This window comes from Aedes aegypti, chromosome 1, assembly GCF_002204515.2.
Source record: "Aedes aegypti strain LVP_AGWG chromosome 1, AaegL5.0 Primary Assembly, whole genome shotgun sequence".
Lineage (NCBI taxonomy): Eukaryota > Metazoa > Arthropoda > Insecta > Diptera > Culicidae > Aedes > Aedes aegypti.
This window is the reverse complement of record NC_035107.1, coordinates 5,771,984-5,789,260: the sequence shown is the minus strand read 5'-3', so window position 1 is coordinate 5,789,260 and position 17,277 is coordinate 5,771,984. Positions and strand designations below refer to the sequence as shown.

The window sequence follows — 17,277 nt, the reverse complement described above, 5'->3', positions numbered from 1 at the left end:
TCACTAGTTCTATGAACTATTGTAAAAATCAATTAAACTGCATTATATACCTTCTTGAATTCTACTAGATGTTTCTGTTACTTCGTTACTCTGACTGAACTCGATGTTGTTCGATATCGTCAAGTAAATGTGTTTTTTTTTCTATTAGTTTCATTTCAAAAGCCATACGTTTCGTTGAATTTTGTTTCTTTCATACTTTCTGGTTCCAATTTGGTTTTAGTGCTTCACAAATTAGTTTAACACAGTACAAAGTATTATGTTTTTTTGAAAAGTAGGTTTCTGCGGCAATCGTTAATAGATTGCCAAAATTTTGACGAAAAAGTATCCCTACGTTAGAAAGTTTCTCCACAATTAACGAATAGTTTTGTTTTCGCATGCCAAAGTATTTTTATGGTGGGGTTAGAACAAGTAAAATAGAACATGAGAACAACTTTTCCGACCAGTAATAGAATGTATTAAAAGTGATAAAAGTGAGCCCGTGTGTGAGTGTGATTGCGAGAATCGGTGACAACAAAAAAAAAAACAGAAAACTACTCGGAAACAAAGATCGGTCATTCGATGCAAGTGAAATGTGGAATTCCCAGTGGTCAATAAATCGATCGTTTGAGTAATGGTCGCTTCCCTTTCTTTCTCTCTTTCTCTCCGATGCTTTCTAGGCGTTGTGCTCTTCTCATCGGCTGTTTATTTTGCGGAAGCAGGAAGCGAAAATTCATTCTTCAAGTCCATACCAGATGCATTTTGGTGGGCTGTGGTTACCATGACTACTGTGGGATATGGTGACATGACGTACGTTTCGCTCAATAACTCTCATTTTTTGCTGTCAGTTTGTTTCTGTCATCGCCTACTACCATACATCCGTTCATACCACACATGAAAACACACATATCGTTTTGTATTCTGTCCTGATTTTCGGTGCATTTAAATCGTGATTCCCTTTCTCTACTAATTTTTCTACTCCCAGTCTCATTTACCGTATCAACGACACATCTGCATTACAATCCACATTATAATATTTTTCTCTCTATACTTCATACATCTGGCATCCTCTCGTTCCTGTCATACATACATTCTATACAAATATCAATATTTGCTCATATTCCATCCAACTCGCGCGAAAACGATTCAATTATATTTGCCTTACACTTTTCACGTCCTCGTCCTCGTTATCAGCCGTCGTTTCTCACACTCTTGCGAATATGCAAGGTAGAACTGAAATGATGTCTATCGCATAAAATGGATTCACGTGACACATGTCCACCCCCTCAATCATACAACCCAAAAAAAAGAACATACACACCACTCGTCATTGTCCGTTTTGCTCATACAATAATGAAATAACACAATGTCCTGGTAGAACTCTCTCGTCATCTGTTAGTAGTACTAGAATCGGTCGCGCAGCAACCCACTCATTATCCGAATGTCCTGTTCTTTCTGTATCCGGACATGGAAAAAACTCTCGCCGTTCGTCATCACCATTCCATGTGCAATCAAAGTAGGCTCACCTAATAACAAAATCAGCAAACGTAGAATAGATCATGTCTAACCCGAAAATCAATTCAACTGCTTCGATTGAGTATTTCGATGCACATTCCAATGCAAAAATATTCCATTGAGGCAGTTCCACTCGCAGCATGCAATTTTTGCTCTCAAATCGCAGCAATCCGAATTGGCTTACATTATGCCAAAATTTAATCCCGCAAATTGGCCATCACGTTAAGACTTGAATTGCACCCAGCTGGATTTACCTCCTACCACGTACTTCATAGCCGCTGTTTTACTTATTTCATGTAGGAAAGCAAATTCTTTCCAGTTTTGATAAAAAATATCTTGTGGAGAAAAATTAGCTCATTTTCATCTTTAATAACAAGAATAAACCATTGGATCTATTTTGTTTCTTTGAAATTAAGTTGTTTGCTTTTAGTTTCCATTTCGCATTTACTTCAAATTGTAGTTAGCCATGAGTTTTGAATGCATTCATTTGCTTCCGTTGTTCAGTTCGCTCATTCCCAGCCTGCTATTCTCGACTGTCCTATGCAATGTGTCAGCATTTTTGAGTGAAAATCGATGTTTTCGTTCACAGCCGCGTAGCCTGCACTCTATCCAACTTCCTCAAACCCTGCCATGCATCATAGAACCCAATGTAGAAATGCTCGTTGGCCGTATGCTCACTTTCCATTTTCGCCCCTTAGCCTCTTAAGTATGCTTGTACTCTCTTATTCCTCCACAATATGTATGCAAAATCGCTACAAATTGCATGAATAATGTCACCTGTCTTCATCCCATGTAGTTGCGCGTGTGTGTTTTTGTGACACACCCCCTGTAAATCATCCCCCGTCGCAGACATCCAATCTCTCTCAAAACACCTTGGCTTGCCCTCGTGCAGCCCTCCCATTCGCCATAAGTACACACATTTCAACAGCATTAGAGCATATGTTTTACTCCTGAATGGCGCGAGCCATTCAGAAACGAATCATTTTGCGTTCTTTTCTTCGCCGGCTCAAGAACCCACTTTCCTAACACGTTTCGTATTGTCAACGTTCTCATTTCTCGTGTCTTCTTCGACGCAATCCCCGGCGACATTGCATTGACGGCACCGTCTCAACAGGCCGGTCGGAGTGTGGGGTAAGATCGTTGGGTCCTTGTGCGCGATTGCCGGTGTACTTACGATTGCCCTGCCGGTACCGGTCATCGTCAGCAACTTCAACTACTTCTACCATCGCGAGACGGATCAGGAGGAGATGCAGAGTCAGAACTTCAACCATGTCACTAGCTGTCCGTATCTTCCTGGCACTTTGGGTGAGTAACGAATTATATAAATGATGGAAACACTTTTTAGAAGCCGAAGATTTTGTAACACCACTTGACGCCAATTAGATAACTATGAAAATGTTTCGATAAACGATGACCCATAACATTGGAACACTTTCAAAAATCCATTATTGAATCCAATATCGTTTTTTCAGCTTTATATAAAAGATATGAAACCGATTTTAACAGTTCATAGTTTTTTTTTAACGCAAATGATTAATTTGAAGTATCAGTAGGTTTGCGTTTTAAGTAAGTTCCGGTGAACCCAAACTTTTCATGGTGTCTACTCATTTACAGAAAATAAATTCCCTGATATTTCCAGGTTTTTCCAGATAAATTCCAGGTTTAATAAATGCTCTAAAAAATACATAAATGACGAATGATTAAATTCAGGTGACTAAAAATTTATTTTAGGAAGTTTGGCTTCGAAACACTTAAAATATTTTAAAAATATTTGTAAATGTATATACAACATACGAAAACAAATATAGAAATTTGATGATTTCTATTTAATTTTCACAAACAATAAGAATGTTTATAAAATGATCTGACAGAGTCTTTAATCATCGAAATCAGTTTTAAAAAATATTTTATTTGATCTTAACTATAAAATAACTTTTCCCTTTAAATGGGATTCAGATTTATAGACATCCAGCGACGTACCCAGAATACTGTCGAAAATTGCAAGTCAGTCCCACATGTAAAAAGTAATCATTGAGAAAAGGAGACGTGAAGTTTTCAAACTCGTTTTCTGTATAATTTTCCGATTTTATTGAACAAAAAGTTTTTTCACGCTAGCGCATATGAAAGATCATTGGATAATATGTTGAAAACTGATATCAACTCAATTTTGGCAAAAATGTAGATGGGACTGACTTGCGATTCACAGCAGAATATGTCTCGCGTTTTTTATTTTTTCCTAGTTAATATTTTAGGGAAATCAGGGCTTGTAGGGACTAATAGTCTTGACCGTTGCCTGAAAAAAATAACATGAACCACGAGTTTGATTCCCCATTTGAACATACATTTCACTAAGACTTTTTTGAATATCTCGTGACATTACGACAAGTATTACTGCTCGTTTTGCTGTAAATTTCTTCCGAATATTACTCTAAAGACCTCTTCAGGAGTTTGTTTTGTGATTTTTACGAACTTTTTATGTAATCCTTACAAGAAATGTTTTGATTCTTTAAAGAATTCAATCTGGATTTTTTATAAAAAAACGCACTTTTTTTCATTAAAACTTCACTCCGGTAGGGTTTCGTTCTACTTCGTCGTAAGCGCTATAATTCGTCGTATCAAACTTAAAATGTTCCACTACGGCGGATATTCCAACTTACCTGCAACATAGATTCATCTTCCGTGTGTTTTTTTTTTTGTGAAAGCTGTCATGGTTTGTACACTTCTATACAAAAAAATTCAATAAAACTACTGTATTTCGTTAACTAACTTCAGTTCAATCATCCACTTTGCACTTTTTCTCTGAAAATGTATGGACGAACACGATTTGAGAGAAATGCTTAACGATCGACACCAGTCACATCACTTTATGATACAAGTTTCTTCCCGCCTCCTATGTGACTTACTTCGCCAGCTACTCATTTTCACTATGGAAAACCTTCTTCACTGAAGGTTTTCATTCCAATCGCACGCCGTAAAAGTTCTATAATTCACGAAATTTTATGAAATTTCCTCGACGACCGCGTAAAATTGAGAATGTAAACAAAGTTCAATCCGCTTATGCGCATCAACGTGTGCGCGGAGCTCGACGTAAAAAAAATGGTTCCTTTGATTGTGTTGTTTTCGCTGCACTGTGAGCAAATGTCATAATTGTACGGAAAAAAGGAATTGTGTTCATATGTTTGGGCTGAATATTGATGACGAACAATGAATTTTAAAGGAAATTAGTATCTTCCATCATCCTGAAGGAATGGAGGGAGATGCCCGTAGATTTATATATTTAAGTAAAACTGTTTATTATAGCGTTGATATGTTGTGTTTTGACCACTCAAACACAACTTACGGGTGAGACGAATCTGGAAACTTATTGCGACAGAAATGAAAACGATACGACGGATTGAGAATACGGCAAAATGCATTTTCTTTCCATTATTTCCAAAAAGAGATCAACATCAAAATCGTATTGTACAATGCTAAAGCCGTTTTGAGAAAAAAATGTTTGGCATCGGTTTGTATCAGCATCATTCACTGCAATACTGGGAAAATTGCAGTTCTCACTGATCAATGCTCAATACGATGGATACTAGCACATCACCCTATATATCATGGCTGGTTTTCTTAGTACAAACCATGGTTTTAGCTCAAAAGGTCATCATATTGGTTGTTTTTTTTTATCATGGCAAAGAAATTTCTTCGAAGATTCCATCAGGAATCCCTCTACAGATCGTATCAGACAATTTTCAAGAAAGTCCCACGTTCTTCAGAAAATTATCTATTGATTTCCCTAGGATTTATTCATTTTTTTTATAAACTCAAGAAAATCTTCAAAGATTTTTTTTCCAGGAAAACGTCAAGAAAATGTTTCAGAATTATTTGCAGAAAAGTTTGAAAAATCCGCAAAGAATTTTAAAAAGAAAATCCCAGAGTAATCTCTAATGAAACTTGTATGAGTTCTATGTATGCCTTGATGAAATAATGTCCTACAAGGCTTTTTGAAGAAATTCGGGCAGAATCCCTGTAGAAACTTATCTAAAAACGATTGGAGCAATAACTGTAATAATTGCTTTTTGAAGAATCCATAGAGATTTGGAAATTGCATTTGAGACATTATTAGTGGAGTGCTTGAACCGCAGCAATTATGCTATGATAAAATGCTGGAGACATTTTTAGAAGAAAACAATGAGGAATCACAGGTTGAATTTATCAAAGAATTCTTGGACAAGTTTATAATTAACAACTATCGAAAAGCTAAACATTACATATAATTTGCAATTGGATTAGATGGACAAATTGATGTGAAGATTTGCGAAAACCACGATTCATAATTCATAATTAAAAACAAGTAAGTTTATAATTGTTTTCATAAAATAATTGGGTTTATTCTGCGCGGCGTGTGAGGTGAGACGAGTCGAATGAGGTGACAATTGTCGACTCGCTGCCATTTGATTAACATTAGTCGTCTCACGTCACTCGCGGTGAAAGCGATTCGCCACGACTCACTCGCCGTGCAGAATAAGCACAAATGTATTAATATGTCGAATGATTTTTTTTTTTTTTTCAAAGAATCCTTATAGAAATGTTTGGATTAAAAGAAATAGGTCGTGTGAAATATTGTAGTTTCTTGGAAAAATGTCGTTAAGAATTTTAAAAAAACTATGGAATGTGTGGAAGAACTTCTGTAGTACCTGGACTAGAAGCAACACTTGAAGAAATTTGTGAAAGAATCAGTAGAAAAACATCTGGAGGAAATTCTGTTTTTTTAGAATAATCTCTGTGAAAATGACTGAAAGTAGGCGCTGGAATGCTCCAGGATTTTCTGGACCAAATTCTATAGAAATTCCTCTAAGCATTCATTGAAAAATTACTGGTGGCATTCCTGATGGAGTTCCTGAAAGTGTCTCAGAAGGTTTCTCTGGAGCAGATTATCCCTCTTTTTCCCACGACTTTGATCGAATATTTCTTTATAAAAAAAGGTTAAAAAAATATGTACTTGAACAAACAATGTTTGTTCAGTAAAATAAGTTAAATCAGTATTTTTTTTGTTTTCATAAGTAAATTGTTTGTTTATCAATAGTTCTACCACAGAGATGTGCTTTAGATACCATTTTGATCAAAATGTCTTTAGAGACCTTCTAACAAAATGCAGAGATTTCTTAGAGACTTGCATTGAAATAGTGACTACAACTAAGCCTACTTGAAAACGTACTTTTCATCGTACCTGTTATAATTTTTACACTTTTCCTACAAAATTTGTTACTTCATATGCTCATAAAAGATACCCAACTGGAACTGGAAAATGTACTTGCCTTTACCAACTTGGCAATCTTAGGTCCTACTTCCTTGTTTAGACAAGTTTTACTAGGAATATATAAATCACTAAAATGAAAAGACTGAATATCTGAAGTAGCATTTTACAATCGGCGCAGCCGCAAAAAAAATTCATTGAAAAAATATTGTATTACGAAAAGGACATAATCTATTTTTTTATTACTATTTCGCAATAATTTCCCTGAATGTAATCGAAATTCCCTGAGAATTCCAGGTTTTTTCCAGGTTGAAGAAAATTCCCTGATAATTCCAGGTTTTCCAGGTTTTTCCAGGTAGTAGACACCCTGATTTTGCACGATGGCTTGAATAACTGTTTCTTTGATTTTGGATAGCTTTCAGATGTTTCAGTCAAAATTTTGTGGGTGCTCTTCAAATAATATAAGATTACGCTTCTAATGACACATTGATTTGAATTTTTTGCCGATCCATTGCTGAGGAAATCATCCATGTTTTTTCAGTGTGTTTTTTTGAAAAATGTCTCAACTTTAAGTAAAAATTATTTTTGGAAAAATATATATAAACTTTTGCACGGAAGTGTACAAGTGCATCAAGAGGACCAATAACTAGATTTGGCTGGATTAGTTCGGAGTATTTCGGAACCGGACATTTTCAGACCATCATATTGTTCCATCATGTGACAGCTCAAAATTCAAGATTTTTCATTCAGATCTAAACAGACATTTATTTAAGAGAACTTCTACAGTCATTTACTGAGAGCTTCCTTTGTTGATTGCTCATTTTTGAATGCGTTAATCGCGTTGCAGGTACAAATATACTCTATGTTCTGGTAAATCCATAGAATGTCCAATCCAAAAAGATCCTCAACTGGTGAGATTCGAACCCACACCCCTCAGCTTGGTCTTGCTGAAGAGCTACGCGTTAACCGCTACGGCTATATGGGCCTCCCAAACATAAAATGATCATACTCGAATGACATTTCCGTTACGGCCAAAGTAAAAAAAAATAGAATATAAGGAATCGACATCACTCGACAAGCCGTAATTCATGGGTTTTTCTTATCTATAAGTAAAACGACATATAATCGCTAATGAATCATAACTTTTGACAGCAATCGCAATTTTGGGACCCATTTGAGGCTCCAGGAAAACCTCCAGAGATTCCTTCAAAAATTCCTCACGAAACATCTCCAGAGATTTCTCCAGGAATTCTGTAAAAAAGTCATCTCGAGGTTCGTCCAGGAATTTGTGTGGCATGTGCCAGCCTAGAGAATGGACTAGTCTAGAATGACACTCCGCGAGTCCGCATCAAAGGACGACGGCCTTTGTTCACCCAGTACAGGAATGCAAGGTTGTTGGTTGTGCTTTGGCATGCCGGGTGATTTGCTAGCGCTCTTCGTTAGTTTCCACAGAATTATCCCGAAGATTTTGTTTTTTTTTTCTGGATTCTTCCACGAGGCTCCAGGAACTTTACCAGGAATTCCTCTAGGGTTTCTATTGAAAATTCCTCCAGGTGTTCTACAACTCACGTACTCTTGAGGAATCAAGAATTCCAGGAATTCTCCCAGAGCTACCGCCAGGAAAATCGCTTATGACTTACTCCAAGAATCACTCCAGATAATCCTACAGGGGTTTCCCAGCGATTTCTCGGGAGATTCGTTCCGGGCTTCCGAAAAATCATCCAGAGATTCCTCCAAGAGTTCCTCTTGGAATTCGTCCAGAGATTCTTCCATGAATTCCTGCAGGAATTTCATCAGAAACCATGCTAGAAATTTCTCCAGGATTTTTCCAGGAATTCCACCGTGGATTCGTCTAGAGATTACTCTAGATTTTTTTTTTCAGAAGTTCTACCAGGGATGGCTCAAGAAATCCCTCCCGGAACTTATCCAGGAATTTCTCAAACAATTTTTTCAGGAAAGGAGTTCCTGGAAGAGTCTTCAAAAAATCGAAGTTACTTAAAAAAATGCGGCGTTAGGAATTATTTTTTCTGTAAAATTCTTGGAAAAATGCATGGGTGAACCAAACTCCTGGTTAGAGGAATTCTTGAAGGAATCCCCGTAGGATTTTTTGAGACCCAGAACGAATCACTGGAAAAATTTCAAAGAGGATCCCTGAAGGATTACCTGTAAAAATCAATAAAATAATTCAAGTAACGATTTTCCTGGGAAAATTTTTGAAGGAAGCTCTTGAGAAATCTATAAAAATATATGAAATAATTTCTTGTAGAATCCCTAGATGAATTTTCTGTAAATTTCCGGAAGAATTCTTGGAACGATCGCTGGAGTAAAATCAGGTAAAAATTTAAAGTCCGTACGTGGACGCTGAGTGGTCCCCCAACGGCCCGAGCTCGCTACTCTAGTGCACGCAGCATGAGTACGAAAAGCCACCAGTAACACATTGTCCTGCGCGCGTTGATAATGAACATAGAAGTTTGTTTTCTTTAGGATGATTCAAATATTACGTAACGCAAAATTTGCCAATTTTAGACCCCCTCCCTCCCCCTCATAACAGCTTTTGTATGAAAAAATATTTTTTTGTATAAACCGTAACACTACGGAAGACCCCCTCCCTCCCCGTGTTACATTTATTTGTCTTCGTATTCTATGCTGATTACCAATTTGTTACTTGTGGCTTTTCGTACTCATGTTGCGTACAATAGAGCAGCGAGCTCGATTTGGCACACGGGGGTCATCTACACCTAATACCTTTAGGGTCGTTGGGGAACCACTTAGCGTCCACGTACGCACTTCAAATTTTTACCTGATTTTTTTCTTGACAAAACGAGTACTTTACAATAACGAACTTATAACACTTCACATTTTTAAAAAATAAGGGACGGCCTACTGTATACTCTTGGGACTTCTTCAGAAATTCCTTAAGGGGTATTTTTAGGAAATCCTTAAGGATTATCTTCAGAAACTTCTTTAGGAATTTCTCCAGGGTTTCCACTAGAAATTCCCAAAGGGATTCCAGGTATACCTTCAGGGATTCCTCAAGGGTATCTTCCCAGTACACCCCAAAAAAATATTGCAGGCATTTCTTTTGGGATTCCAACAAGGATTTATCCATGGATTTGTCCAATAATATCTCCAAGGACTGCTTCACCGTTTTTTAAAGAGTTTTTTCTAGACATTGCTGCAGAAATTCAAACAGAGGTTCTTCCAGGAATAGATTCTTCTAAAAATTTCTTTAGAAATTTCCTCAGAAATGTCTTCAGGGCTGCATCCAAATGCTTTACTAGGGGTTTTCCCAAAACATTCTTCATGGAAGGGATTACTGAAGAAGAAATCCCTGACGGAACTCTTGAATGAATACCTAAAAGAATCCCTGGAGAAATTTCTGGGGGAATTACTGAAAGAAGTCATGAGAGCGGTTCCACGCCGTTTCGCAAACCCGATTATTTTTGTATTTTTTGAATCGCCTGAAAATTTGCATACAGATTCTTTATGACCAAAAATGCCATTATGCACTTTCAGACCACCATTTTGAACCTCGCCTTATTTTTGAGAAGGGCGTATCGGAAAATGCATGGCAAATCTTTAAAAAACTGTAACTCGAAAACGGTTTGTCCGATCGATTTGAGATCTTCTACAAAGTTGTAGGTATTGCTTAGGACTATATGGAAAAAAATATGCACGGGAAAAAAAAGTTACAGATTATTTTTTATTTCAAAAACAAAATTTTAAAATCGATTTTCTCCAGAAACGCAGTTTCGATTTTTTTTTTATTTTTGGATATGTTTTAGGGGACAACTTATGTGATTTATTGCACAATGTTTCAAAATGGAAGAATTATGGACAAAAAAGTTATGAAATTGAAATAGAGGAAACAATAATTTTTATGTGATTATTTGAAAGTACAGATTGCAATCGAAAATTACTTAAGTAAATTTTTTCTAGGTTGCATCAATTTCGAGATATACTCTTATTTATATAAAATTTTCAAATGAAAAAAGAAAAATAGGCCCTTTTCAAGCATATTTCGTGTTTCTCCATTCCAGAAAAAAATATTTTGATTGAGCGAATCGTAGCTAAATCGTTTATCGTTTGATCAAAACATTTATGCTTAAGTATTGAAAAAGAGTGCACGGTAAAAAATATAAACGATATTTTCAAATGAAAATTTGAAGCTAATGGTTCTTAAAAACCGCAACATTGATGTTTTTAATTTTTGGATATATTTTGCGGTTGTTGTAGGTATTGTTTAGGACTATTTGGAAAAAAATATGCACGGTAAAAAATAATGACAGATTTTTTTATTAAAAAAAATTAAAATCGATTTTCTATGAAAATGCATCTGTGATTTTTAGGGGACAACTTATGTGATTTATTGCACAATGTTTCATAATGGAAGAATTATGGACAAACAAGTTATAATTTTATAAAATATTACAAATTTTGAAAAAAAAATAGAAATAAAGTTCTAAGTTGAATGGCATTTTTTTGCAACATCACATGAAAAAGGGCCATGCGATGCCATAGGAGGGACACTAAAACGTATGGCTACCAGAGCCAGTCTTGCCAAAAAACGTGAAAATCCGATAAAAAATGCTAAGGAACTATATGATTGGGCTCAAAATCGGAAAGAAGAGCAGCTTACACAAATCTTCGTTTGTTATTCAACTACTGAGGAATATGATATCATTGCACAAGAACTTAACCAACTATTTTCAAGTGCAAAAACAGTTCAAGGCACTCAGAAATATCACTCGTTTATCCATATCTCTGAAACACAAATTGAAGTTAGACAATTTTCGAGCTGTGACGATAACAAGAAAGTAGTTGATATAATTAAGAAATAAAATTGCAGGGTATATATATATATATATATATATATATATATATATATATATATATATATATATATATATATGTATATATATATATATATATATATATATATATATATATATATATATATATGTATATATATATATATATATATATATATATATATATATATATATATATATATATATATATATATATATATATATATATATATATATATATATATATATATATATATATATATATATATATATATATATATATATATATATATATATATATATATATAAAAGAGAAAAAAAAAACAAGAAAAAACAAAAAAACAAGAAAAAAACAAACTCCTTCTTCATGGTTGTACGATCTTGCCGCGATGAGAGGGCTTTACCCATTAGCCGGGCTTAGCCCTGGGGACCAAAGGTACACCGTTGTGATAGAATCACATTTTTAATGCCACGTTTAGATTTACCGTGTATATCTCGAAAGTGATGCATCTCAGCTAAATTTTACTTGAGTATTTTTCGATAGAAATTATTCATATTTAAAACTATATAGTTATTTTTCTGTACTCAAACAAACATTGTGCAATAAATCACATAAGTTGTCCCCTAAAACATATCCAAAAATAAAAAAAATCGAAACTGCGTTTCTGGAGAAAATCGATTTTAAAATTTTGTTTTTGAAATAAAAAATAATCTGTAACTTTTTTTCCCGTGCATATTTTTTTCCATATAGTCCTAAGCAATACCTACAACTTTGTATAAGATCTCAAATCGATCAGACAAACCGTTTTCGAGTTACAGTTTTTTAAAGATTTGCTATGCATTTTCTGATACGCCCTTCTCAAAAATAAGGCGAGGTCCAAAATGGCGGTCTGAAGGTGCAAAATGGCATTTTTGGTCATAAAGAATCTGTATGCAAATTTTCAGGCAATTCAAAATATACTAAAATTAAATTTAAAAAAAAATTTAAAAAAATCGTCATGTTCGGTGGAATTGCTCATGAGGAAATTCTTGGATGTATTGCTGGAGCCCTATTTAGTACCCGTCTTAAAAATCTGTAAGATTCTCTGCAGGAATTCTTGACGGAACCCCTGGAGAAATTCCAGGAGAAATTCTTGCTTTTAAGGTGAGCCACACCTCAAATTTTCAAGTGCACAAGACTGGAGAATCTGACAACAATTCGCGTTAAAAATCAATCAAATTGCTTGTTTGCTGGTGGTGACCAATGGGATAAATTTTCAATGCGGAGCGCTGTTTGGTTCTCAAGTCTTGTGCTCTTGAAAATTTAAGGTTTGGCTTAATTCTATAATCACCTTAAGTCCACCCTGAGCATGTTTCATGTCTGTAAAGGACCTCCGAAGAAGACCTGACTGCTTCTGATGATGCACCTTAGTAACATCAGCTATCAGCAAGGATCAACGTAAACGAACTCGTCCCCACCTCAAAAGTATATCCTTATATCGTTATAATATTGCATAGGTGAGCCCTTTTGCAAGCCGGTTAGCCCTTCGAATATAGGGGGTGCCTTCGGCGTTTACCACGAGTTTTGGTTTTTCACGCGGGTGAACCAGTCTGCATGTGTTTCATATGATCGGGCAACAATCTACATATCATATAAAGCATTATTATTTTGCTTATAGTTAGGGGACGGACCTGGTGTAGTGGTTAGAACACACGCCTCTCACGCCGAGGACCTGGGATCGAATTCCATCCCCGAGATAGTCACTTTTAACAAAAAGATTTTAGTGACGACTTCCTTCGGAAGAGAAGTAAAACCATTGGTCCCGAGATGAATTAGCCCAGGGCTAAAAATCTCGTTAACTTAAAACAGATAAAACCAAAATTTGCTTATGAATTTTTCCTTCTTCTACTACTCCTTATTATGCTAAATGACCTTATGCCAAACGGGGTAAGATCCTCCAGGGTATCTTCTAGGAATTCCTCCATGGATTTATCCAGGATTTTCTTTCGAGAATTTCTTCAAGAATTCTTACAGAGGTTTCTTCAAAAATTATTCCAAAAATTCTTCCTATACTTCCCTCGGTGATATTTTAAGTTCGCAAGGGAGTATTGTTGAATTTCTGCAAGAATTTCTCCGAGGATACCCTCACAGATTTCTACAGAGGTTTCTCTAGGGATTCTTTCAGGAAATCCTACAGGATACAGGTATACAGTTATTTTATGAATGAATTCTTCTAACACGTTTTCCAGGAACCCTCTTTAGTAATTCCTCCAGGGTTTTCTACAGGGCTTCCTTCTGGGGGTTTACCATGAATTTTCCAAACCTTTCTTCAGGGAGAGAAGTAATCCTTCAGTAATGAATTCCTGGTGGCATTCTTGCAGGAATACTTGAAAGAACCCCCGGGAAGAATACCTAGAGAAATCTCTGGGGAACTCTTGAAAGAATTTCTGAAGAAAGTCCTGAGGGAGGTATTCATTGAGCCCAATTTAGCACCGGTCTCAAAAATCCTGTGTCGGAATCCCTGTATCAGGTTTCAGAAGGCTGGCTTCAGAGACACATTCCCCGTCAATTGGGCGATTTATGCCATCGTCATATTTAAGCCTATTTCACCATCTACTCGATGGGAAAGGAGAAAGAAAGGCAAGATAGGAGGAAATAGGGGCGGGGTACCTTTAACAGGAAAAATCACATGAGAGCATGTAGTTCTATACCATAATGGGTTCTGCAAAACGATGAGCGCAAAGAGAGCCTATGTGCCAACTGCCAACGCCACAGCGAGCTGAAAGTAACAGTATGTCCTGAAGATTCGAGCTTCTGAAATCACTTTACTTGTCGCCCAACAATTGGTCTGTAGCTTAACCCAGAACTTTGAAATAAGAATAAATGGTACATGGACTCCATTCATGCGAAGTCATTCCGTAGGTATCAAGGATGGAAAAAATTGCCTCTAGCGACTAACAACATAGTATTTCAATGGTCTAAGATGGTCTGGAAATCCCTAGAAGAATTTTTGAAGGAATTTTTGGAGAAATTTTTGAAGGAATGTCGGCTAAATGAATCCCTAAAAGATTCCTCGTAGAAGTTCTTGACGGAATCTGTGGAAGAATTCCAGGAGAAATTCTTGGAGGAACCCTTGGAGAAAAATCCGCACAGGAATTCCTGAAGGAAATGTTTAAGAATTTTTCACAGTTATTCATGAAGGAATCCCTGGAGGAATTCCTGAAGAAATCCCAACATTTCCAACCCTCCATATTCTTCTACTATTCACTACCTTCTCTGAACATTGTTTGTTTTCATTGTAGAGTTTGGCGTACTCGTGGCTTGTTTTTGTCGCGTCAACCCGTCAAAGCTCCTGAAAACCGCCAAAGCCAGCCCGGTGCTAGGCAGCCATGTTTTCGAGGTCAGCATCAAACTCAAGAACAACAACGTACATTGGCGTAATCATATTGGGGAAATTTTTCTCCGATATTTTAATTTGTTTCACGCGAACTGTTTCAACTCTAATTAACTTGCTGTACTGCAAACGAATAGTGTGCAATCGTTTGTTTGTGCTAATATAACTGTTGTTGTGAGAAAAAATATTTTTTTCGACAAAAAAGATTTCACCTTCCTCGATTGTTAGTCCTTAAACGACTACTTGTTTACAAACATTAAGCTGTCAGTGGGAACCAGAGATGTTTGCCGTTATTTTCCAATGGGGTTGTATGGGCGCTGTCAGGAGGCTGGCCAAAGCAAGTCCACCCTGAGCACATTTCATATTCTAAAAGGACCACAGGTCGTACGGTCGTCTACAGATGTATCACATGCACGGCCAACAATCTCTAAATCCGCGAAGCAAACACATTGACTGGATATGATAAATATAGGAATCCAGCTCTTACGTGTTTATTGCAATATCGAACAACAAAAACGAAATTTCACCATTCAGTTCTCTCGTAGTCGAGATAAATGATATCTTTTTTTAACTCCTTCTTTTTTCCGGCATTATGCTCAAACTGGGACCTGATTGTTCTTATGAGCCCTTGCACAGCTATGAACAAGATTTCCTGGGTCAACTTGATGAGTTCAGCCCTGATGCTGTCCTTATCAATTGCATTTGCGTCCGTAACTTCCATACAATTTCACCCACTTTGGAAAATAAGTGGTTTTGCTAATGACGATCCCAGGCACTACAAATGTGGAGGATGACACGTGATTGCCACGCTCTTCGGCCATATTGGGGAATTGCAGACACGGGTATCCAGTGTTGCAAAGACCTCAAGAAAAAAAATCCCAAATCATTTAGAAATTCTCCCAAGAATCCCTTCAGCAATATCTTTAGAAATTCTTTAAATGAAATTCTTTAATATCCTTTATAAAATACTTCAGAGTTCTTGCGCAGATTTCTTTATTATATTCCCAACAGGTATTGCCAAAAGAATTCTCCATTTGAAATATCTTTTGAGATTCTTCAGGAAATTTATCTCTGGATTATTCCAAAATTTCTCCAAGCAAGCTTTGAGTTATGACTAAAGAAATCTACTCCAGAACACCTACAGAATTTTATTTTTTTGTAGAAGTACATCTTATAGGAATGTCTTTAGATATTTGATAAAAATGTTTTAGGGATTCCTCCAGAAGTTCATGCAAAGATTACTCCATTAGTTCCTTCGGGGGTTTTGAAGTACTTTTTCAAAGTTTTCCGAAAATTCATCCGAAAAAAATCCTAAAGATCCTGCATGATATTCTCTAGAATTTTCTTCGCTAATTTCTACATCAATTCATTAAGTATTTTCAAGCTATTTGTCCCTAAATTATTCCTGCAATTCTACCAAAGAATTATTCAAGATCTAACAACGAGACACCTCCAAAAGCTCATCTGGAGGTCCTTGCAAGTGTTTTTTCGTAGAATCCTACAGGTACCTCCGCATATATTTTTTTCCGGAGTCACTCCATGTAATTGAGCATTATCAACTTATCTTATATACACTCCCGTGCATAAGTTTGGGTTCACCCCCTAAAAAACATGCAAAAGTGTTCTGTCCATATCTCTGTGATTACACGTCCAATTGAAACTCTCTAAGTCGCATTCGAAAGGCAAAGAGTTATTCTTACTTCGTATGTATTTTTCCAAAAACATTCTTTGAACTTTGTATACTAAATTTTTACTTAAAGTTGTGACATTTTTCCAAAAACACACTGAAAAATCATATTTAATTTCCTCAGGATTGGGTCGACCAAAATTTTCAATCAAAGTGTCATTAGAATCGTAAACTTATATTCTTTGAAGAAACGCTACGAAATTTTGGCGGAAAAATCTGAAAAGTATTCTAAATCAATGAAACAGTCAGTCAAGTCATCGTGCAAAAGTTTGGGTTCACCCCTCAGTATGGTGTATCGTGCAAAAGTTTGGGTTCACCTAAACTGACTTAAATCTGTGAAATCTCAAACCAATCATGTACACGCCATTATTTGCGCTCAATAAAGCTTTAAACTATTAAAATCGGTTGAAAAATGGCAGAGATATTGACAAAAATTATGTGCATGCGGCTCAGGTGAACCCAAACTTTTGCACGATTTGCATCATACTGAGGGGTGAACCCAAACTTTTGCACGATGACTTGACTGACTGTTTCATTGATTTAGAATACTTTCCAGATTTTTCCGCCAAAATTTCGTGGGGTCTCTTCAAAGAATATAAGATTACGATTCTAATGACACTTCGATTTAAAATTTTGGTCGACCCAATGCTGAGGAAATTCAATATGATTTTT

At 36.1% G+C, this 17,277-nt stretch overlaps 1 protein-coding gene across 6 annotated transcripts in view; it reads left to right on the top strand.

Moving 5' to 3' along the window:
• LOC5572028 (potassium voltage-gated channel protein Shaker) overlaps window positions 1-17,277 on the top strand; it is a 544,814-nt gene that overhangs the window by 505,152 nt on the left and 22,385 nt on the right. For all 6 annotated transcript variants that reach the window (XM_021838824.1, XM_001660084.2, XM_021838822.1 and 3 more), the window contains 2 exons: window positions 657-786; window positions 2,606-2,796. In XM_021838824.1, coding sequence (XP_021694516.1) covers window positions 657-786; window positions 2,606-2,796 — 321 coding nt within the window. The remainder of the gene's footprint in view (window positions 1-656; window positions 787-2,605; window positions 2,797-17,277) is intronic.